The sequence below is a fragment of the Orcinus orca genome, chromosome 3 (genome assembly GCF_937001465.1).
Source record: "Orcinus orca chromosome 3, mOrcOrc1.1, whole genome shotgun sequence".
NCBI classification, from domain to species: Eukaryota; Metazoa; Chordata; class Mammalia; order Artiodactyla; family Delphinidae; genus Orcinus; species Orcinus orca.
In genome coordinates, this window is record NC_064561.1 from 79,112,528 (window position 1) to 79,136,748 (window position 24,221).

Sequence of the window (24,221 nt, forward strand, 5' to 3'; positions counted from 1 at the left end):
GAGTATATCCCATAAGAGAGGGATTCTACTGCAGGCCCTCGGAGTAACTGAAGGCATATGGAAAGAGAGTCTTTGGTGGCAAGCCATTTCTAATATTCTCTAGCCAGCCTTCCAACCCAGAGATGCTCCTTTAGGTAAAGGAGGGGGAAGGAAAAGAGGATATGGGAGCCACTGGTGAGCAGCTTGCAGAGTCTGTATCTGAAAGGGCAGAAGGTGGGAGCTACACCACTACCTGAAAGTTTAAAATTAATACCCAGGAGGAAAAGAAAGTGGAGAGAGTTTGGTAAGAAGCTGCATGAGTCTCTACAGAAGTTCTCAAATCAACCTGTTTCTTCTTGGCTTTCTCCACTTTTGCTTCAGCAGGAAATGCCCCATTTAAAGGTGAGTACTAAAGAGAAAAGGCTTACATATAAAAGCTGAAAAAAGAGAGAAATAACATAAGGAAAAGACAGAGGAACATGCTTTATGGAAGAATTACCTAAATAAACACAAAGTTCATATACTCTTTTATCTCAAGGAAGTGAAAAATAATATGGTTCTTCTCTTAACAGGTGCTCAAAGAAGCACTGTTAAGAGTTCAGAAAAGACAATCAGAGATAGTGCATTGGTAGCACTCAAGAAACTGAAGAAGGATTTGAAACTTTACCTAATGAAAGGCAAATGTTACACATATACATACAAACATACATAAGACTGAAAAAATTCAATGACAAAGGTTAACCTTGAGGAAATCACAAATCAAAATGTCTGAGGACAATAAATAATGATTGTAAAGAAGCAGAAAGGTAGTGAAGTCAGCAGAAAGGTTGTAAAGAAAACTGAAGAAAGGAACTGAAAAAAAGCATAAAGATAATATAGAAACATTTTCTAAAAGAGATAAAAGCTTCAGTTTGCAGATTGGAAGGCACAAAAGTTCAATAAGAGAGAGAAGATAAGGAAAATTTTGTGGGCATAATAAGACAGAATAAGCAAATATCTTTGTTAAAGGGAATATCTTAACTGGTCTCAAACTTCTGTAGAGCAACTCATAGACCAGAAAACAGTGTGGCAGTGTCTACAGACTTCTGTCCTTGATTTACACATATGTAAATAAAAGTCCTTTAGTTGCTCTGTAAAGAATCAACTCTAGGGGGGCCAGAGTGGAAGCAAAAAATAACAGAAGTTTCCTGCAGCAGTACAGGTGATATATCATGGAGGTTGAGACCAGAATAGAGGCAGAGGGCCAAGATTTGAGATATATCTAGGAAGTAAGCACTTGTTACTGATGGAATGAAGTGAGACAAGTGAGAGGATGCCGAGTTTATCACTTAGGTTTCTGACTTTGACATCGGGATAAACAATGATGACATTTGTTGAGATAAGGAAGATTGAGACAGAACCATGGTCTGTTTGTTTTTAGTTCGGAGTCCTACAGGTAGTAAGTTACCAATATTTGCTTGTTGGGATGATCATTTATTCAACATTGGAATTTTGTGAATACATGAATAGGTATTCTGGCCGAATCAAACCACATTGAACGGTTGCCAAGATACCCTGTATGTCTTAGGCTCCAGTCAGAGACAGACCTATTCTTCAATTGTTGTACTTAAAGATTGGCATTTGTTTTTGTAGAAGTAGAAGTACTATGTATGAATATATGTGGAGTGTAGAATAAGAACTTACATTTTAAAAATGTATCTAATTTGGGGACAGGCCAAGTTAAAAAATCATGCACTATTAATACAGTAATAGGAATTGGTCCTTAGTTCCCACAGATATAAATTAAATGAACCATTTTTATATGCCTGTAACACTGGCACATATATTTTCACACTTTAATGTCAACTAAAAATAATATACCATCTAATATTAATTTATATAATAAAATCAGTTTAATCTCTTAGGGCAAGTTTATTTGAAGAAGTTGGAGAAGAAACGAGTTCATAAACTAGAATTACTATTGCTTTGTTACATTATTTATAACCTTAGTAGACATAGACTGAAGGGATTATATAAGGTTTAAGTTTCAAAAGATTCAATATTATTCTGTAAAATCCTTGCATGTGATTTGAAGTTATCCAGCATTTAAAGAAATAGTAAGTTTGTGCCTGAGTTGAAGGGAGGAACAGAAACCCATCTGTATAACTTGGACAGTGGAAAACTAATCAGACGTTAGTAGTTCCTTATGCTGGCACTTGGAAGATGCAGAAACTCTTGCATAATTTGGAGGTCTGAGGCTTGCTTCTTTTGATTTTATAGGGAGCACTCATGTGTGCTTCTAGGTTCATGTTGATTATTTCTATAAGATTTCTTTAAAATTTTCTTTTTTATTTTAGTGATTAACTTGATCTACCCAAAAGAAATTAATTCTGTATAGCTGCTCACTCTAGGATATTTCAAAAAGTTTTATTTCTTTTTTTCTAGGAAAGTACTTTTTAGGCAATTACAAAATAAACCCTGTAAAGTCAGATTGCTTTTTCCTTTGAAAAATTACTGAATCTACTAAATATGTAGTCAAAGCTTTTATGAATAGTATTAAGGGATTTATAGGTTTGGCCTCATTTTTTAGCTTATACCGAGATATTCTTTCTCTGATTTATCTGCCAGGAAAAGAGGTTTCTAGGGATGTTTTATACCACACTGTAATGAGGGTGGAAATTTAGTACATTTTTAAAATAATACAGTTCGAAATGTAAATTAAACTGTTCAGGATATAAACCTGTATCATGTATTTCATTCCAGTTGCTTTTTGTTTGGATCAGCTATCCTTTAATAAGACAATGATATCTACTTTAATTTCAGGATAAAAATACTTTGGACTATTGTAATTAGTTTTATAGACAGATAGTTAAAGTGCGGAAGAAATAATAAGGATGCTAAGCTCTTTTGTAGACTTAAATTCCCTAATTTACACACTAAGATACATAAACGTGTGGGCTTACCAAAAAAATAATAGGATAAATATATACTGACATAGAAATATATCCACAAAATATTTTAATGGAAAAAAAACAAGATGCAGAACAACACATACAGTGTGATCTTATTCTTGTGAAATAAATAGACCACCACTCTGAATGTGTGTGTGAATAAGTCTAAAAGAACAGACTACTCACTTATATCAATGGCTATCTCTTCAATTTTCTATTTTCTGCATCTTTAATGTTTATTATAATGAGTATATGTTATTTTGTAATTAAAGATGTAATACTAATAAATCTGTTATGTTGGCCTGTCAATTTGACTAGGTAATGTAAGTTTGCATAAGCTTATATATTATATTTCCTTTTATATACAGTGTTCATCATAACAATATACTGAGTTACCTTTTACACAAAGAGAAATAAGGCAAGTTTACATAGATATAAAATGAAAGATTCAGAAACTCTAAATAAAAGAATTTTTCCCAATCTCCTATAATATATTAGCTCTAGTTTTTTTGTACAGGCCCTTTATCAGGTTGAGTACATTCCCTTGTATTTCTGGTTTACCAAGATTTTTAAAACAATGAATGAATGTTGAACTTTGTCATTGCTTTTTTCACATCTATGATATACTCATATGTTTTCCTTAATCTGTTAATATGATGAATTGATTTATGCTTGAATGTTGATACAACCTAGTTCCTGGGATAAACTCCACTTAGTTATGACGTATTAACTTTTTTATATATTGCTAAAGTTGACTTGCTAATAATTTTTGTGTGCCTATTCCAAAAAGATATTCTTCTCGTTTTCCTTCTTTTTTTTTTTTTTAACATCTTTATTGGGGTATAATTGCTTTACAATGGTGTGTTAGTTTCTGCTTTATAACAAAGTGAATCAGTTATACATATACATATGTTCCCATATCTCTTCCCTCTTGCGTCTCCCTCCCTCCCACCCTCCCTATCCCACCCCTCCAGGTGGTCACAAAGCACGAAGCCAATATCCCTGTGCCATGTGGCTGCTTCCCACTAGCTATCTACCTTACGTTTGTTAGTGTATATATGTCCATGCCTCTCTCTCGCCCTGTCACAGCTCACCCTTTCCCCTCCCCATATCCTCAAGTCCGCTTTCCAGTAGGTCTGTGTCTTTATTCCTGTCTTACCCCTAGGTTCTTCATGACATTTTTTTTTCTTAAATTCCATATATATGTGTTAGAATACGGTATTTGTCTTTCTCTTTCTGACTTACTTCACTCTGTATGACAGACTCTAGGTCCATCCACCTCATTACAAATAGCTCAACTTCGTTTCTTTTTATGGCTGAGTAATATTCCATTGTATATATGTGCCACATCTTCTTTATCCATTCATCCGATGATGGGCACTTAGGTTGTTTCCATCTCTGGGCTATTGTAAATAGAGCTGCAATGAACATTTTGGTACATTACTCTTTTTGAATTTTGGTTTTCTCAGGATATATGCCCAGTAGTGGGATTGCTGGGTCATATGGTAGTTCTATTTGTAGTTTTTTAAGAAACCTGCATACTGTTCTCCATAGTGGCTGAACCAATTCACATTCCCACCAGCAGTGCAAGAGTGTTCCCTTTTCTCCACACCCTCTCCAGCATTTATTGTTTCTAGATTTTTTGATGATGGCCATTCTGACTGGTGTGAGATGATATCTCATTGTAGTTTTGATTTACATTTCTCTTATGATTGATGTTGAGCATTCTTTCATGTGTTTGTTGGCAGTCTGTATATCTTCTTTGGAGAAATGTCTATTTAAGTCTTCTGCCCATTTTTGGATTGGGTTGTTTGTTTTTTTGTTATTGAGCTGCATGAGCTGCTTGTAAATTTTGGAGTTTAATCCTTTGTCAGTTGCTTCATTTGCAAATATTTTCTCCCATTCTGAGGGTTGTCTTTTGGTCTTGTTTATGGTTTCCTTTGCTGTGCAAAAGCTTTGAAGTTTCATTAGGTCCCATTTGTTTATTTTTATTTCCATTTCTCTAGGAGGTGGGTCAAAAAGGATCTTGCTGTGATTTCTGTCATAGAGTGTTCTGCCTATGTTTTCTTCTAAGAGTTTGACAGTTTCTGGCCTTAGATTTAGGTCTTTAATCCATTTTGAGCTTATTTTTGTGTATGGTGTTAGGGAGAGATCTAATCTCATACTTTTACATGTACCTGTCCAGTTTTCCCAGCACCACTTATTGAAGAGGCTGTCCTTTCTCCACTGTACATTCCTGCCTCCTTTATCAAAGATAAGGTGACCATATGTGCGTGGGTTTATCTCTGGGCTTTCTATCCTGTTCCATTGATCTATCTTTCTGTTTTTGTGCCAGTACCATACTGTCTTGATTACTGTAGCTTTGTAGTATAGTCTGAAGTCAGGGAGTCTGATTCCTCGAGCTCTGTTTTTCGTTCTCAAGATTGCTTTGGCTATTCGGGGCCCTTTGTGTTTCCATACAAATTGTGAAATTTTTTGTTCTAGTTCTGTGAAAAATGCCAGTGGTAGTTTGATAGGGATTGCATTGAATCTATAGATTGCTTTGGGTAGTAGAGTCATTTTCACAATGTTGATTCTTCCAATCCAAGAACATGGTATATCTCTCCATCTATTTGTATCATCTTTAATTTCTTTCATCAGTGTCTTATAATTTCCTGCATACAGGTCTTTTGTCTCCTTAGGTAGGTTGATTCCTAGATATTTTATTCTTTTTGTTGCAGTGGTAAATGGGAGTGTTTTCTTGATTTCACTTTCAGATTTTTCATCATTAGTGTATAGGTATGCCAGAGATTTCTGTGCATTAATTTTGTATCCTGCTGCTTTACCAAATTCATTGATTAGCTCTAGTAGTTTTCTGGTAGCATCTTTAGGATTCTCTATGTATCGTATCATGTCATCTGCAAACTGTGACAACTTTACTTCTTCTTTTCCGATTTGGATTCATTTCCTTTTCTTCTCTGATTGCTGTGGCTAAAACTTCCAAAACTATGTTGAGTAAGAGTGGTGAGAGTGGGCAACCTTGTCTTGTTCCTGATCTTAGTGGAAATGCTTGCAGTTTTTCACCATTGAGGATGATGTTGGCTGTGGGCTTGTCATATATGGCCTTTATTATGTTGAGGAAAGTTCCCTCTATGCCTACTTTCTGCAGGGTTTTTATCATAAATCGGTGTTGAATTTTGTCAAAAGCTTTCTCTGCATCTATTGAGATGATCATATGGTTTTTCTCCTTCAATTTGTTAATATGGTTTATCACATTGATAGACTTGCGTATATTGAAGAATCCTTGTATTCCTGGAATAAACCCCACTTGATCATGGTGTATGATCCTTTTAATGTGCTGTTTGATTCTGTTTGCTAGTATTTTATTGAGGATTTTTGCATCTATGTTCATCAGTGATATTGGCCTGAAGTTTTCTTTCTTTGTGACATCCTTCTCTGGTTTTGATATCAAGGTGATGGTGGCCTCATAGAAGGAATTTGGGAGTGTTCCTCCCTCTGCTATATTTTGGAAGAGTTTGAGAAGGAGAGGTGTTATCTCTTCTCTAAATGTTTGATAGAATTCGCCTGTGAAGCCATCTGGTCCTGGGCTTTTGTTTGTTGGAAGATTTTTAATCACAGTTTCAATTTCAGTGCTTGTGATTGGTCTGTTCATATTTTCTATTTCTTCCTGATTCAGTCTTGGCAGGTTGTGCATTTCTAAGAATTTGTCCATTTCTTCCAGGTTGTCCATTTTATTGGCATAGAGTTGCTTGTAGTAATCTCTCATGATCTTTTGTATTTCTGCAGTGTCAGTTGTTACTTCTTCTTTTTCATTTCTAATTCTATTGATTTGAGTCTTCTCCCTTTTTTTCTTGATGAGTCTGGCTAAAGGTTTATCCATTTTGTTTATCTTCTTAAAGAACCAGCTTTTAGTTTTATTGATCTTTGCTATTGTTTCCTTCATTTCTTTTTCATTTATTTCTGATCTGATTTTTATGATTTCTTTCCTTCTGCTAACTTTGGGGGTTTTTTGTTCTTCTTTCTCTAATTGCTTTAGGTGCAAGGTTAGGTTGTTTATTCGAGATGTTTCCTGCTTCTTAAGGTGGGCTTGTATTGCTATAAACTTCCCTCTTAGAACTGCTTTTCCTGCATCCCATAGGTTTTGGGTCGTCGTGTCTCCGTTGTCATTTGTTTCTAGGTATTTTTAAATTTCCTCTTTGATTTATTCAGTGATCACTTCGTTATTAAGTAGTGTATTGTTTAGCCTCCATGTGTTTGTATTTTTTACAGATCTTTTCCTGTAATTGATATCTAGTCTCATGGCGTTGTGGTCAGAAAAGATACTTGATACAATTTCAATTTTCTTAAATTTACCAAGGCTTGACTTGTGACCCAAGATATGATCTATCCTGGAGAATGTTCCATGAACACTTGAGAAAAATGTGTATTCTGTTGTTTTTGGATGGAGTGTCCTATAAATATCAATTAAATGCATCTTGTTTAATGTATCATTTAAAGCTTGTGTTTCCTTATTTATTTTCATTTTGGATGATCTGTCCATTGGTAAAGTGGGGTGTTAAAGTCCCCTACTATGAATGTGTTACTGTCGATTTCCCCTTTTATGGCTGTTAGTATTTGCCTTATGTATTGAGGTGCTCCTATGTTGGGTGCATAAATTTTTTTTTTTTTTTTTTTTTTTTTTGCGGTACGCGGGCCTCTCACTGCTGTGGCCTCTCCCGTTGCGGAGCACAGGCTCCGGACGCGCAGGCTCAGCGGCTATGGCTCACGGGCCCAGCCGCTCCGCGGCATGTGGGATCTTCCCGGACCGGGGCACGAACCCGCGTCCCCTGCATCGGTAGGCGGACTCTCAACCACTGCGCCACCAGGGAAGCCCTGGTGCATAAATATTTACAATTGTTATATCTTCTTCTTGGATCGATCCCTTGATCATTATGTAGTGTCCTTATTTGTGTCTTCTAATAGTCTTGATTTTAAAGTCTATTTTGTCTGATATGAGAATTGCTACTCCAGCTTTCTTTTGGTTTCCATTTGCATGGAATATCTTTTTCCATCCCCTTACTTTCAGTCTGTATGTGTCTCTAGGTCTGAAGTGGGTCTCTTGTAGACAGCATATATATGGGTCTTGTTTTTGTATCCATTCAGCCAATCTGTGTCTTTTGGTGGGAGCATTTAGTCCATTTACATTTAAGGTATCAGTATGTATGTTCCTATTCCCATTTTCTTAATTGTTTTGGGTTCGTTATTATAGGTCTTTTCCTTCTCTTGTGTTTCTTGCCTAGAGAAGTTCCTTTAGCATTTGTTGTAAAGCTGGTTTGGTGGTGCTGAACTCTCTCAGCTTTTGCTTGTCTGTAAAGGTTTTAATTTCTCCATCAAATCTGAATGAGATCCTTGCTGTGTAGAGTAATCTTGGTTGCAGGTTTTTCTCCTTCATCACTTTCAGTATGTCCTGCCACTCCCTTCTGGCTTGCAGAGTTTCTGCTGAGAGATCAGCTGTTAACCTTATGGGGATTCCCTTGTGTGTTATTTGTTGTTTTTCCTTTGCTGCTTTTAATATGCTTTCTTTGTATTTAATTTTTGACAGTTTGATTAATATGTGTCTTGGCGTATTACTCCTTGGATTTATCCTGTATGGGACTCTCTGTGCTTCCTGGACTTGATTAACTATTTCCTTTCCCATATTAGGGAAGTTTTCAACTATAATCTCTTCAAATATCTTCTCAGTCCCTTTCTTTTTCTCTTCTTCTTCTGGAACCCCTATAATTTGAATGTTGGTGTGATTAGTGTTGTCCCAGAGGTCTCTGAGACTGTCCTCAGTTCTTTTCATTCTTTTTTCTTTATTCTGCTCTGCAGTAGTTATTTCCACTCTTTTATCTTCCAGGTCACTTATCCGTTCTTCTGCCTCAGTTATTCTGCTATTGATCCTATGTAGAATCTTTTTCATTTCATTTACTGTGTTGTTCATCATTGTTTGTTTCATCTTTAGTTCTTCTAGGTCCTTGTTAAATATTTCTTGCATTTTGTCCATGCTATTTCCAAGATTTTGGATCATCTTTACTATCATTATTCTGAATTCTTTTTCAGGTAGACTGCCTATTTCCTCTTCATTTGTTAGGTCTGGTGCATTTTTATCTTGCTACTTCATCTGCTGTGTGTTTTTCTGTCTTCTCATTTTGCTTATCATACTGTGTTTGGGGGTCTCTTTTTTGCAGGCTGCAGGTTCGTAGTTCCCCTTGTTTTTGATGTCTGTCTCCAGTGGCTAAGGTTGGTTCAGTGGGTTGTGTAGGCTTCCTGGTGGAGGGGACTAGTGCCTGTGTTCTGGTGGATGAGGCTGAGTCTTGTCTCTCTAGTGGGCAGGTCCACGTCTGGTGGTGTGTTTTGGGGTGTCTGTGGACTTATTTTGATTTTAGGCAGCCTCTCTGCTAATGGGTGGGGTTGTGTTCCTGTTTTGCTAGTTGTTTGGCATAAGATGTCCAGCACTGTAGCTTGCTGGTCGTTGAGTGAAGCTGGGTGCTGGTGTTGAGATGGAGATCTCTGGGAGATTTTCACCGTTTGATATTATGTGGAGCTGGGAGGTCTCTTGTGGACCAGTGTCCTGAAGTTGGCTCTCCCACTTCAGAGGCACAGCACTGACTCCTGGCTGCAGCATCAAGAGCCTTTCATCCACACGGCTCAGAATAAAAGGGAGAAAAAGTAGAGACAAAGAATTAATAGAAGTAGGAAGAAAGAAAGAAAGAAAGGAGGGAAGGAAGGAAGGAAGAAAGAAAGAAAGAGAAGGAAAGAAAGGAGGGAGGGAGGAAGGAAGGAAGGAGGGAAGGAAAAAAGAAAGAAAGATACAGTAAAATAAAATAAAGTATAATGAAGTTATTAAATTAAAAAATAATTATTTGGAAAAAAAAGGGACAGATAGAACCTTAGGACAAATGGTGGAAGCAAAGCTATATAGACAAAATCTTACACAGAAGCTTACACATACACACTCACAAAAAGAGGTAAAGGGGAAAAAATCATAAATCTTGCTCTCAAAGTCCACCTCCTCAATTTGGGATGATTGTCTAAAGGAGGGAAGGAAGGAAGGAAGGAAAGAAAGAAAGAAAGGAAAGAAAGAAAGAAAGAAAGAAAGAAAGAAAGAAAGAAAGAAAGAAAGAAAGGTACAGTATAATAAAGTTATTAAAATTATTAAGAAAAAGTAAAAAAAAAAAAACGGACGGATAGAACCCTAGGACAAATGGTGGAAGCAAAGATATACAGACAAAATCTCACACAGAAGCATACACATACACACTCACAAAAAGAGGAAAAGGGGAAAAAATCATAGATCTTGCTCTTGAAGTCCACCTCCCCTTGTCTATTCATGTATTCCACAGATGCAGGGTACATCAAGTTGACTGTGGAGCTTTAATCCGCTGCTTCTGAGGCTACTGGGAGAGATTTCCCTTTCTCTTCTTTGTTCTGACAGCTCACAGGGGCTCAGCTTTGGGTTTGGCCCCGCCTGTGCGTGTAGGTCGCTGGAGGGCGTCTGTTTTTTGCTCAGACAGGACGGGGTTAAAGGAGCCGCTGATTCGGGGGCTCTGGCGCACTCAGGCCGGGGGGGAGAGAGGGGCACGGCGTGTGGGGCAGGCCTGCGGCGGCAGAGGCCAGCGTGTCGTTGCACCCGCCTGAGGCCCGTCGTGCGTTCTCCGCAGGAAGTTGTCCCTGGATCCTGGGAACCTGGCAGTGGCGGGCTGCACAGGCTCCCCGGAAGAGGGGTGTGGCTAGTGACCGGTGCTCGCACACAGGCCCCTTGGTGGCGGCAGCAGCAGCCTTAGCCCCGTCTCTGGGGCCCTCGCTTTTAGCCGCGGTTCGCGCCTGTCTGTGGAGTCCGCGCGTTTAGCTGCGGCTCACACCCGTCTCTGGGGTCCGCCATTTTAGCCGCGGCTCGCTCCCGTCTCTGGGGTTCGCGCTTTTAGCCGCGGCTCGCGCCCGTCTTTGGGGTTCGCGCTTTTAGCCGCAGCTCGCGCCGGTCTCTGGGGTTCGCGCTTTTAGCCGCAGCTCGCGCCCGTCTCTGGGGTCCGCGTTTTTAGCCGCGGCTCGCGCCCGTCTCTGGAGTTCCTTTAAGCAGCGTTCTTAAACTCCTCTCCTCACGCACCAGGAAACAAAGAGGAAAGAAAAAGTCTCTTGCCTCTTCGGCAGCTCCAGACCTTTTCCCAGACTCCCTCCCGGCTAGCCGTGGTGCACTAATCCCTTCAGGCTGTGTTCACGCCGCCAACCCCAGTCCTCTCCCTGCGCTCCGACCAAAGCCCGAGCCTCAGCTCGCAGCCCCGCCCGCCCCGGCGGGTGAGCAGACAAGCCTCTTGGGCTGGTGAGTGCTGGTCGGCCCTGATCCTCTGTGCGGGAATCTCCCCACTTTGCCCTCCGTACACCTGTTGCTGTGCTCTCCTCCGCAGCTCCAAAGCTTCCCCCTCTGCCTCTCGCAGTCTCCGCCCGCGAAGGGGCTTCCTAGCGTGTGGAAACCGTTCGTCCTTCACAGCTCCCTCCCACTGGTGCAGGTCCCGTCCCTATTCTTTTGTCTCTGTTTTTTCTTTTGCCCTACCCAGGTACGTGGGGACTTTCTTGCCTTTTGGGAGGTCTGAGGTCTTCTGCCAGCATTCAGTAGGTGTTCTGTAGGAGTTGCTCCACGAGTAGATGTATTTCTGGTGTATCTGTGGGGAGGAAGGTGATCTCCGCGTCTTACTCTTCCGCCATCTTCCCCTCCGCCCCTCGTTTTCCTTCTTATGATGTCTTTGTCTGGCTTTGGTTTCAGGGTGATGCCAGCTCAATAAAATGGGTTGGGCAGTGTCTTCTCTTTTCTGTATGAATTTGTGTACAACTGGTATTGTTACTTTCTTAAATGTTTGAAAGAATTTAACAGCAAAGCCACTAGACCTGAAGTTTTCTTTGGGCAAAGATTTTAAACTATGAATTAAATTACTTTAAAGATGTACGTCTAGTCATATTATCTGTTTGTTCACCTGAGGTGGTGAGAAGTTGGAGGATGCTGAGTGCCCATCACCGGGAGAGTAAACACACTAAGTGTTCTGCAGCAAATCAAAGCAAGGGATTGGTTGCCCACATAACAATATGGATGGTTTGTAGAAACAAAATTCTGAAAGAAAAAGTCAAGAAACAAAATGAGATCTTTAACATATACCATTTATATAAGTTAAAATGCATGCATACAAAGGGATCCTGACTCCTCACACCTCATTCTCTTGGGAACAAGCGAATATCTTCTGTGCATTCAAGAAATATGTATGTACAAATAGACATAGATATTGTGAAAATCAATGATATCTATATTGAAAATACTTTCTTCTTACAGACGTTGACGAATGCCAGGCTATTCCTGGGATATGCCAGGGAGGAAACTGCATCAATACAGTGGGCTCTTTTGAATGCAAATGTCCTGCTGGTCACAAGCAGAGTGAAACTACTCAGAAATGTGAAGGTAAGGGTCTCTATTTTGAGGGACATGTCTAATTGTTGACTCTGAATCCAAGAAAAACATGACTTCATTTTGAGTTTTGGAGGATTTAATCACAATTGTAATTATTTATTTTAATATGAAAGTGAAGGAATATCCTTAGAGTAGTTTTGTATTAGTTTGTGTAATTAATGGGGTTGATTTGGAAAAAGAGCCAATGATCATTTTACATTTGTTATCTCAGTTTGTTTTAGTAAGAGTCGGAGTAATCCAGCCATTTATATTTTTTCCTTAATGAAATAGTTTTCTATTTCACTTATGAAATTATATCAAACATTAAAATTGGGTACAGACTAGTTCCTAGGAACAAGGAGAGTGTTTGATTATACATGAGAAGGCACAGCCGCCGATTGATGAGAGTGGTTGTGACATTTCCATTAATCATCCAACAATGTATTGCTTCTTAGTTGAAATGGAATGAGCCTTTTCTACAGCACGTTTCATAAAAACAACATATAGAACCAAGACACAGTTTGGCGAAAGTCAGTGCCACTCTATTCGCACTTGTCTATGTTCTTTAGGAAAGGGGGCTATTGATGTAATGTAGGCGCCACCTGGAGCCCTGAATCCAGTTGTCTCTTTCCTTATTTCCTGCCCAGGCGGCCAAATCCATTTAACCAAAGCCGAGAAAAAATTATGTGATTTAATGTTTGGGATTGGTGTGGAATAGTATGATTGGAAGAAGTGGTGATTAGAATTTGAAAGCTAAGGATTTTATGAAGCCTTTACTTTGTGTCTAAGTCATATTTATTTGAATAGGTCTTAAAAGTGAGAATTATCAATTTTCTTTGGGTTATAGTGTCTCTTTATGTAAAAGATCAAGCGGTGTTTCCTTACATAAAATTATTTAGTGTAATTGGTGGCATAATATATCTGGAAAGACTATAAACTGTTGCTACACTCAGTTACAGGTTTTGAATTATAGTCAGTTTACATATAGTTTATGTAGTATCAATGCAAAAGTGTTGCCATAAGTTTAAAGCTACTGTTTGTTCTAAATAAAAATATGATGATAGCAATTACTTTTGACCAACTGTCAAAGGTAAGATTTTAATTTTTTATGTGGATTACAATGAATGTGAAATATAGAAGTACTAAAAGATTTAGTTTCAAATGATGCCCTCCCCATTTCTATTATAGCACATTTTATATTTCTGTTCATATGGCAATGAAATTCTCCAAAGAAATCTTTTTCAGTCTGTAAGTTACTAGATCTGTTCAGAAATAAGAAAGGTAACTCTAGAGCTTTGAATATGTCATTAGGGGAGTGGTGGTAGCGTTAACAAGAAACTGCAAAGTCACGTTAATAACTTTGAAAAATTGTGTTATTGAGTTTTTTGTATGTGTATTTGTTTATTGACCATCTCACTTCAACACTTGAGTAAGATCGTTGAGGACAAAAACTCTGTCTTGGTTCATGTTATATCAAAGAGCCTGGAACAGTTCCTGATATATCGTAAGCTATATTGATTCATTGGGAACAGGCTAGATAATAAGTTAAGTTCTTTTACTTGGGTTGAATATCCAAAAGAAAAGAAAATATGGGGCCAGAGTTGAAATTGTTTTTGGAAAGAGGCCAGTGATCTTCATGATGGGAATTTTTCCTTCATCTGACTTTTTTTTTCACTTTCTTAATAATCTTATTTTACTTTGGTTGCAATTCAAAAACCAAGAGCATGAACCTTAAGTGCAGTTTAGCATTTTTAGATTTTTGTGTCATTGTCCCTCTTTGGTCACCTGCAGGAAATGCTTTTGAGGTCAGCGACCTTCACTCTCTATTTAAGAGGAAGAACTATCTTCTACTTGTTCATTGGGATATCTTCTTAACTAAAATCTTATCCTAAAAGGCTTGTTCTACTGGAAGTTTGAACATATATAGTTTATACTAAAATGAAAAAAAAATGGTGAAGGAGCATTCATCTCCTAATTTAATGTTTGAAACCTGTGACTCTGTATCTATCATTGAGGCCTGTTTTGTTTCACATCATTAGTCGGGTGGATTCTTTTTTCTCATGTTCAGTTATAGGCTACTGTCCGAGCAGTTAATCTGAGTCCAAAGCAGAAAGGAATATATATTTCTCTCTCTCTGTTTGTCTGTAAAAGAATCAGTTATTTTCCCCCATCACTAAGTTAGTATCCCAGATTCAATAATACCTCTCATGTCTACAAAAGTCATATCTTATTTCTCCTGGGCCAGATTGCCTGCAAAACCTTTTCCTAATTCTGTCATACAGTGGGCAAAATTATTCTTTGGTGGAATGAACTATTTATTCACATCCAGAAAGAAAGTTGTTTCAGTTATTTACTCTTTTCAAAGATTCATTCATCTAAATGTCTGTTTAATTTAAATGAAGAAGAAAAGCAGAACATATCAATATAATGTGAAATGGTGTATCAGAAGACTGTCCACATTTTTCTTTTTTATAATAAAATATGTTATTTTGAATTTCAGTCCACTTGGATAAAGCACAAGTAGGTACCAGATGTCCTTACATGATCCCTCCTCCCAGACTATACCTTCTCTGACATTCCTTGAGCTAGTTATTCTTTCCTGGCTTAAATGGAAGGCAGGAAAATAGCATCACTGTATTGGAAAGTTTCCCTTCCGTGGCCCTTTACATGTCAAATAGTTGTTTGCAATTTATTCTGAAGGGTCTTCAACTTTGCTCCATTACCACAGTATTTAGTTGTTTGGGATTTGTGACAACAAATGTATTTATTTATGCTCATGAAACTCATGAAAGTTGTTGGCACAGTATCGTTAGCTGCTGTTCCAACTCTGATAAACCGTGGAAAATAAACGTCTGTGCTAAACTGAAAGGTACTTACTTTTACTCATATTACCAAAAGTGTATTAACTTTAAAATAAATAATAAATAAATTCATTGACTATTTCTCCCAAAGAAAACTACATATTAAAAATTGAGATTCAAGTAAGGGGACTGTAAACATTGGAAAACGTTTTAGGTCATTAATTTAAAAAACACAGAACTAGCTTTTAAATCTTCTTAAGAAATTTGCAACACTGTAGTTAAAACATAAATCCCCTCTCCCTTAAATAAGAAAGCCCACGCTGTTAAACTCAAATCTACTTTCTGCTCTCATAACAAATAAGGTATTCCTCTATCACAACACTTTTTATTGTGCATTATTAGTAATTTTTTGTCTGAGTCTGCCTGCAGGTAATTTGTGCCAAAATAACATATTAATAAAAGCTAATATTTATGGAGCACTTAATTTATTCTTGACTATACTTAAACCACTTTACATGGGTTTTCTTATTAAATCATAATACAGTGCTGTGAGGTTGGTTACTATTATTAACCCACTTTACAGAAGAAGAGACTGAGGCACAGAGAGTCTGAGTGACTTTTGCAAGGTTTAATGGCTAGGAAACCATGGAGCCAGGGGTCCAACCTGCTAGATTCATTCCAGAGCTTTCACTCTCAGCAAGCTCTGTTGAGCAAGCAAAGGTGGGTGACCGGGCAGCACACACTCCAACTCATGGACTGTAGTTACAGGGGGAAACTCATGGAGACAGCAGAAGCAACAGGGGTACCTGTTTGCTCATTGCATTCTGTGGTCATGCCCTGCAATCCAGCAAGGTCAGAGTTAGACCCATTTCGGTGATCCTTGTACTGGCTGTGGAGATTTTGCTATATTTTCTATTTATTAAAATGAAAGTTTATTATGTACCACTGTGCTAAAATAATCCATTCTTTATGACTTTAGAATTGAAATTGCAGGGGAAGGAGAACAACAGTAGGGAAAATTGGAACCGAACTAATTCTGTCTTTATTCACAGAAGGGAGTCAATAGCAGAGGTCTAGAGAAATTAATAGTAAAAGAGGAAGAGGTCAGGGTGTTAATACAATGAAGCTGATTATAATTTGCTTTTGGCAAAAATATAAGTATTATTTTAAAGGGTGTATGTGGTAGTTGTATTGTGAAGAAACATGTTCTTAAATCATCTTTAAACAAAAAGCTGCAAAAATCCTGGTCATCAACTGCAAATGAGCTTCATGGCCCAGTGAAATCACAGCTGATGCAGGAGTCAAAACACAGGCTGCTCCTTTGCAAATAGGTAGGTTAGGACTTTTAAAGTAGGAAACAGGTCAATCTAGCTCTACTTTATGGTGATTGCATTTGTCTATTTCAGGATTTCTTTTCTCTCTACACACACATATACACACATCTACCTACATATCTATGCTCCCTCTCTCTCTCAGTTGCACAGAATTTTATTCATCACCGTATTTGTTTCATGGCATAATCTCATTATTATTCCACACAAACCCTGCTTTCTTTTTTTCTTTGATTCCCTATCTAAAAGTGTGGAGCAATTTCAGAGGCTTCCACTTGGCCTTCCTCACTATAACAGCTCTTGCCTTACAGGCCAAGTGCTGTCTGTGCCAGTTGTGCCAACTAATAGGTGTGTTCCGACTAATTAGACATTTGAGGTCTTGGGAAGTGAATACTGGCTGGGTCCGTGCACCCAGTGGACCCACTGTGACCTGAACCTGGTCCAGAGCTTCATTCATTGCCTGGCTCTTCTGTATCCTCATACTAATGTGGGACCATGATGCCACCTCCAGGTGTCAGTGTCATTTCAGACCCTGTGTCCAAGGGTCCTCTCAATGTTTGGGTGTCATAGCCTGCTTTTTTAAGTTGCTTTAAATAATGTAATAAGCACCCATGAAACTACCAAAAATAAAAGCCAGGGCCAGGATAATAACCCGTATCGATCATGGTGCTCCCTCAACCACACTTTGTATCTGGATTCTACATTTTTCTGGCTTTTTTTAGATGGTTGTATTACACCTATAGATATTTCACTTATTATTGTTAATTATTATTTCAGTTTTTAAAATTTTACAAAAAAATTTTGATCTGTGTGGAGCTTTTATTATAATGAAATGGTTCATCTATATAGTTGCATGTTGTTCTAGTTCATTCTTTAGAATAGGATATAATATTCCATTATGTGGCTTTATCTTAGTGTGTTTATCCACTTTCTCACTGATGGGCATCGTTTTCTGGTTCTTCCTGTTGTGAATAGTGGTCAGTATACTTGCAGACACACATACGCTGATTTTCCGGAGGGATATCTACCTCTCTTTTTGATCCCTTCATTTCCCAAAGGGTGACTCATTCACATTTCCACTAGGATTGATGTCTGTGTAGGCAGCTTAGGTCACAAGACTTAGCATGCTGAGCCTTGTTTCCACCTACTGTTGTTTGATGCCTGATTGGGGAACAAAGAGCCTGACACTCTGCAGTTAGGGTGCCTCCCCCCTCATCCCAGGCCTGTGTGCTGCCTTTCAGAGAAGCATCTGCTGAGCGATCAGTGAGCCCACTCTGGCTCACAGGGCTAGACTCCCATCTTCTAAATTACTCCTTAGGTCTTTTCCTCGAGGCTTTGAGCTCATGATACAGATTAAGAAATCATACAGGAGAAGCAAAGATACTGCAAACATTTCCATATCTTGTTAGTTTTTGTTTTGCACATGTTACAATTTATTTATATTTTCCCAAAGCATTAAGCATGACCTACTCTTTTTTTTTTTAATTGAGGTATATACTTCACTTAGAATATTAAATTAGTTTCAGGTATACAGCATAGTGATTCAATATTTTTATAGGTTATACTCCACTTAAAGTTATTGCAAAATAATGGCTATATTTCCCTGTGCTCTACAATATATCCTTGTTGCTTATCTATTTTATACATAGTAGTTTGTGTACCATACACCTATCTTGCCCCTTCCACCTTCCCTCTCTCCACTGATATTCACTGGTTTGTTTTCTATATCTGTGAGTCTGCTTCTGTTTTGCACATACATTCATTTGTTTTATTTTTTAGATTCCACATATAAGTGATAACATACAATATTTGTCTTTCTCTGACTAATTTCAGAAAGCATAAGTCTCTCTAGTTCCATCCATGTTGTTGCGAATGGTAAATTTTCATTTTTTATGGCTGAGTAATATTCCATTATATCTTCTTTATCCATCGTATGTTGATGGACACTTGGGTTGTTTCCGTATCTTGGCTTTTGAAGCATCACCTCATCTGAAGCATAGCATTTTCCTGGCAACAGCCTTCAATATTCAGTCTCATTTTTGAGGTATATTAATAGAAGGGATGGAGCCTATAATAGCCCAAACGCCTCCTTGAGAACAGGATTAAATTCTGGGCAAGTCCAGCACACTGGCAAAGATTGCTAAAGCTCATTTTCCTAAGTTAACCTGATCTTAGTCCCCAGCCTCCTTCTTCCCAGTTCCCCATACCCTCTCCCCTGGAAACAAAGTTATTAATTTTATAACACAGGGACAATAATGGAAACTTTATTTAAATGGAACTACTAGCTCTGAGAATCAAAGCCTGGCTCAACTTGCCATTGCTTCCTGTGTGTGCTAAGCAAAAATGACATCCAGCAAGTTCCCTGTGTTTTCATTTCTCTCTCTCTTTTTCTCCCCGCCCCCCCATAGAAGGTAGACAGTGACTTGTAATCAAATGAATTGATAGTAAAAGTTCTTTGCACTAAGGAATCTGCTTTTCATGATGCATTTATCTTGGGAGGCAGAGCCTTGAGTGGCTTAGAAATTTTTTGCATATATATTAAGAGTTAAAATCTAAAATGGAAATCTGAAGCATTTATGCTTTCATAACCATTTGGGAAGGGCATATGGGCCAGGTTAGCAGTGGGGTTTTCAATTTTGACTTTAGAAGCCCCCCATGTGTCTCATGAATGGAAATGTCACATCCAAGAAAGTGAGGCCAGCAGGCAAGAATGATAGGAAGTCCAGAGGAGCAGCCAAACAGCAGCCTGGGGCTGACATTTGAGGCAAAATCAGCACATATCACTTTCTAGGGTATTTATCAGAAGTTGCCAGTCTAAACTCTTTCAGCTTCTTCTCACAAATGACTTCTGCTATTAAAATGCATGCATTAAGTAACTTGGGCACTACTTTGGCAATCTTAGGCAACTCACAGCAATATTTCATACTGAGTTACTGAAGTGACATCTCTCCCTTAATTTAAACCTAAATGAAATGGTTTTCATGGAAAGTTGCACACATAGTTTTCCACGAAAGCCTGAAGGAGAAAGAGTTCTTTATTTACGGCATTATGGGTAGCATCATCATTACAGACATGAAGTCTGTGAAAAATACATATTCCAAAAGAAAATTATTTAACAAAAAGATATTCTTTAGCTTGTGATCTAGGTTTTGAATCAATTAGAAAAAAAAATTAGAAATATTCAGGTCACATTTTAACTTTTTTTTAAATGTGATTTTTTAAAAATCTTTATTGGAGTATAATTGCTTTACAATTTAACTTTCTTTTACAAGAAATTTATTTTTTAAAGTTTTCATTCCAAGAACAAGAGGAAAATTGTAGAGAGAAATGACAATTTAAGTTTCAAGTACAATTCAGGAAATAAATGTGGAGAGAGAAGAGAGCATAGGAGCAAATAGTACAAGATTTGGGGCCCAAATGTCAGGGTCTGTGCTTCAGCAGCATGTGGGGACTGTGTGATCTCAAGCAAATTAATGCCTTTATCTTTACAGTAGAGATAATAATGGTCTTTTCTATATAAGGTTTTTATGAGTATTATATAAGATAAAGAAAGCATTTGGCCTTTTTTAGGTCTTTGTTAAAGATGGCAGGGATATATAGCATAGACAATTTAATTATAAAAGATTCAATAAACCATGTGATTTGAGATCTTAAAAAAATAATTGTAAAAGAGTTCTAATATAACATTTCAGTTATTACTTGTAGTACAGTTTCCTATAAATAAACTCTTTTAATCTTAAACAAAACAAAACAAAATTGACCTACTGGAGCATATATTTGCCTACTCTGACCAAAGTATTAACAAACAATGAAATGGACTCAAACCCATCATCATGATGAAGGAACATGGAACTGGGGATTTAAGATTATCCATTAATTCCTGACGTCTCACCCTGTTTTTACTCCTCTAGCCCCAGTTTCACCCAAATTACAGAAATGGATATTTGAGGCCCAGGGGACTTTTATTTATTTAGCATAACACAATGGTCAGGAAATTGTATTTTAGTGGATTCAGGGAAATTTTCCCAAATGGTGGAACCAGTGTTTCCCCAGTGCCATTGTATATTTAAATCCCTTTTTAAATAAATATGAAAAAAAGCATGGTAAAGTAATTTACATGATTCTTGCAGTTCACTTTCTGCTGAAGATCACTGGAAAAATTGAGAGCCTGCAAAAAACCGTTCTCAGAGATGCAAAAGTAGGTGTGTGTTAGTGATAGAAAAATCTATTCTACCCTGGAATGAAAGGATCAGGTGAACATTTTGAACTTTGACATTAGAAGAAAAAAGATATAAACTCAAATATGCTCCCTCATTTATTCATTTTACTAAGTCATTGCTGTTTTATAGTAGAAATGTAAAGGCAATAATGCAGGCCAAAATAAACAAAATAAAATGCTGGTTTTACAATATTCTCGATATGTAAATTTAGCTTCTACTGAAAGAGAGAGAGAGAGAGAGAGAGAAAAGCTATCTCACAAATTACCATGGCTCAGTGCCTGAAGGAAATTAGTCTACTCTAAAGAAATGTCCTGTGTAGTCAGGTAAAAATGTAACAAAATTTGAAATATAATACCTTGATCCATGACTGCATTTTTTACAAATGTTGTCAGTTACTGACCTTGTGTATACTACATTCACCACCTAGGCATGGAAAAATGTATGAAGGACTGGTGAAAATTTTTAGGAGCTGCTAATTAATTTTAGAGCTTCCATTTTAGTCAAGATATAAATAAACAAAGCTGTGATAATGCTTAAGCTGTGTTTCTTTCATAGTCCCAAATTAGGAATCTCTCTTTTTATTAAATATAATCCTTGCATATTTCAGTGTAAAGTGTTTCTCATCTATACTCTGCCTTTGCTAGATTTTAGTGCAATTAATTATATTTAAGGGTAATATAAATGATTTTGAAAATTTTAACCATAGTCTCCTGCTGTATTGGTCAAAAGGTCAAGTAAATTCTTTCTCCAAGTACCTGTTGTTTTACTTACTTCCAGAAGACAACTATTTTAAGCAGCTCTTATTTCAAGGACACAGAATTTAAAATAAACAAATGAATAAATTTAGTTATAGTATGTGCAATTTCTTTCAGTGTCATCATATGGATATTATATGAGTTACTGTGTTTTCTGTGTAAGCTTTGGTTTTCCTGATGGACGGTGGTTTCATATTTCACATGTTAACATGTCTTTTTCAGTTTAACTATGAAAGCTGTCTGAGGTATATTTTTGTCTCAGTCCAGCAGCAGTGCACATAGGACAAATGCAGGGCAAAGTTGCGGGTTTGTACAGTCTAGCGTGGCTGAATTCTGGTGATTGGCAGAAGACAATTTGGGCAATGTTTACTAACAGCTGTACACCATCATACTAAATTTAGTACGGCTTGATTTAACTGGCTGTAGCTGATGCTAATCTGAAGCATAAACATATTTTTCAGCTTTAGGTTTCAACTTCCAAATTCTTGGAAATGCTACCAGGAGTATGTGACTATAAATCAAAATTTCCCTTCTCTAATTTGTGATAGAATATCATAAGAGTTCATATCACATAGAAGTAAACAGCTTTTCATTTTGTTCTTATATGTATTAGGGATTATGGTGAGGACTTTCTTATCCAGCAAAATCAGTACTATTTGCTAGTTAATAAAAAATGAAAAGAGAAGATAATAAAAGTGATACATCCTTTAACATTTCAGTTTAACTTAAAACTTTGTGTTGACCTTCGTTTTCCAATCTTCTGTTACAGGGAGTGGGCCTTCTTTTTGAGAGTGGTTTCCCAAATGACCTCAGGAACTTTCATTGTCTCATAAACCTCCCCCAAATGCTTATGATTTCCAGTTTCATTTCTTTAAATTAAAGCAAACTCAAGGCACTCTTGAGTGCAGAGTCCTTCTAGATCACGGGTCGACAAACTTTTTCTGTAAAGGGCCAGATAATAAATATTTTTGGAGATGGAAGTCACCTTTTATTGCTGATATGCAACTCTACCACCCTAATGCAAAAGCAGCCATAGACATTAAATACATAAATGAATGAGTGTGACTGTGTTTTAATAAAACTTTCATTACAAAGACAGGCAATAGGCTGCAGTTTGCCAACCCCTGTTCTTGATTATCATGGTTATCACTATTCTTGCCCTATTTCAAATTGTCTTCCCTTTACCTAATTTTATAGCTATTTTCTTAGTGACTGGTTAGGTGATTTTAGGTGGGTCATGGACAAACAAATTTTATTTTAATAGTTATAATCCATTAAAATGTCTTAAGGAAAAAAACATAACTAATATATCAAAACTATGTGTTTATGAATGCTATTCCTGAAAGTATTATTCATTATAACAAAGTTCAAATTAAAATTTTTTGTAGAGACTTTATTTTTTAGAGCGGTTTTAGGCTCATAGCAAAATTGAGAAGAAAGTATAGAGATTTCTCCTATAGTCCTTGACTCAGCACTGGAGAGCCTCCCCCGTTATCAACATCCCCCACCAGAGTGGTACCTCTGTTACATTGATGAACGTATATGGATGCATCATAATCACCGAAAGCCTGTAGTTTACCTTAGGGTTCACTCTTGGTATTGCACATTGGATTTGGACAAATGAAAACTGACATGTATCCATCATTACAGTATCATAAAGACTATTTTCAGTGCCCTAAAAATCCTCTTATTTAAATTTTTTAAATGAGTATGCATATAGAAATATATTAAGTAAAAAGTAATATAAATGATTCAAATATAGCAGTTGGTATGGAGATGTGATTTTTAATGACTAGAATTTTAGAAATGACATTGTAAGATTTATTATTATAATCATTATAGTTATTGTTATTATTATCACAAAGCTGTTTTACTTCTGAAAATGTGTTCTCCGAACTGAAACTCAGGGTCACCATTATGTTTGCCAGAGAGTTCCAAAAGGAAAGGAATGGGCTGCTAATAAGATCATAAAAAATTTAGCTCTGTTATCTTTCTTTCTAGGTCTATCTTTCTTATCTCCAATTCTTGTCTCCTCTTCTTCCCATCCTTTCTTATAGTATTGCTCTTTTTCTATTCTTCTCTGCTGTCACCTAGACTGTAATTAGAAACCTGGTCATTCCTGAAATTAGAAGAAAATTTCTGTTGACATCATTAACATCATTCCAGGTCATTCTACTCTTAAGCATCTACCTGTATGTGGTCTATGAATCAATGCAGCACTCAAAAAGAAGGGATGTGTATGCTACTGCAGTTAGTATTTTATTTTTAAAATAAAAATTTTCAAACAAAAATATGAGCAAACTTTTTCTAAAACTACTGCTATATGCTTATACATAAATAGGTTCTGTTTTAACATGAAGGCATATAAAAAATGCTTTCAATAATGTTGGGAAAAAATATCAAAGGTTCCTTTCTTGTTTTGCTGGGTACTAAGCACAACAGGTTGGAAGCCTTTGAAGATATTTTGTAATAGAAAACATTTGAAGTTTGCTAAAAATTTCTCATCTAATACTTTAGTAAATCCATATTGTGAATGTTTAGTTGTTGGCTTAGAAAATTAATTCTTCATAACAAACTCATAGAATACAGCTAATCACCAATTAGATTATCATAACTTTTCCTACCACATGGAATATTTTTCCCTTAATTTACCATATGATAGAAAAAATATTTTTTATAGTTAACTAACAAAAACAGGAAGTATAGCATTCTGACATTTGTTTGAAACTTGATTTTACATTAAAAATATTCCCT

General features: G+C 37.0%; 1 protein-coding gene across 1 annotated transcript in view; it reads left to right on the plus strand.

Moving 5' to 3' along the window:
* The window catches only part of FBN2 (fibrillin 2), a 231,966-nt gene that overhangs the window by 67,906 nt on the left and 139,839 nt on the right, over positions 1 to 24,221 (plus strand). Inside the window, exon 7 of the mRNA XM_004279867.3 lies at positions 12,247 to 12,372. Within this exon, the coding sequence (XP_004279915.1) occupies positions 12,247 to 12,372 (126 nt within the window). The remainder of the gene's footprint in view (positions 1 to 12,246; positions 12,373 to 24,221) is intronic.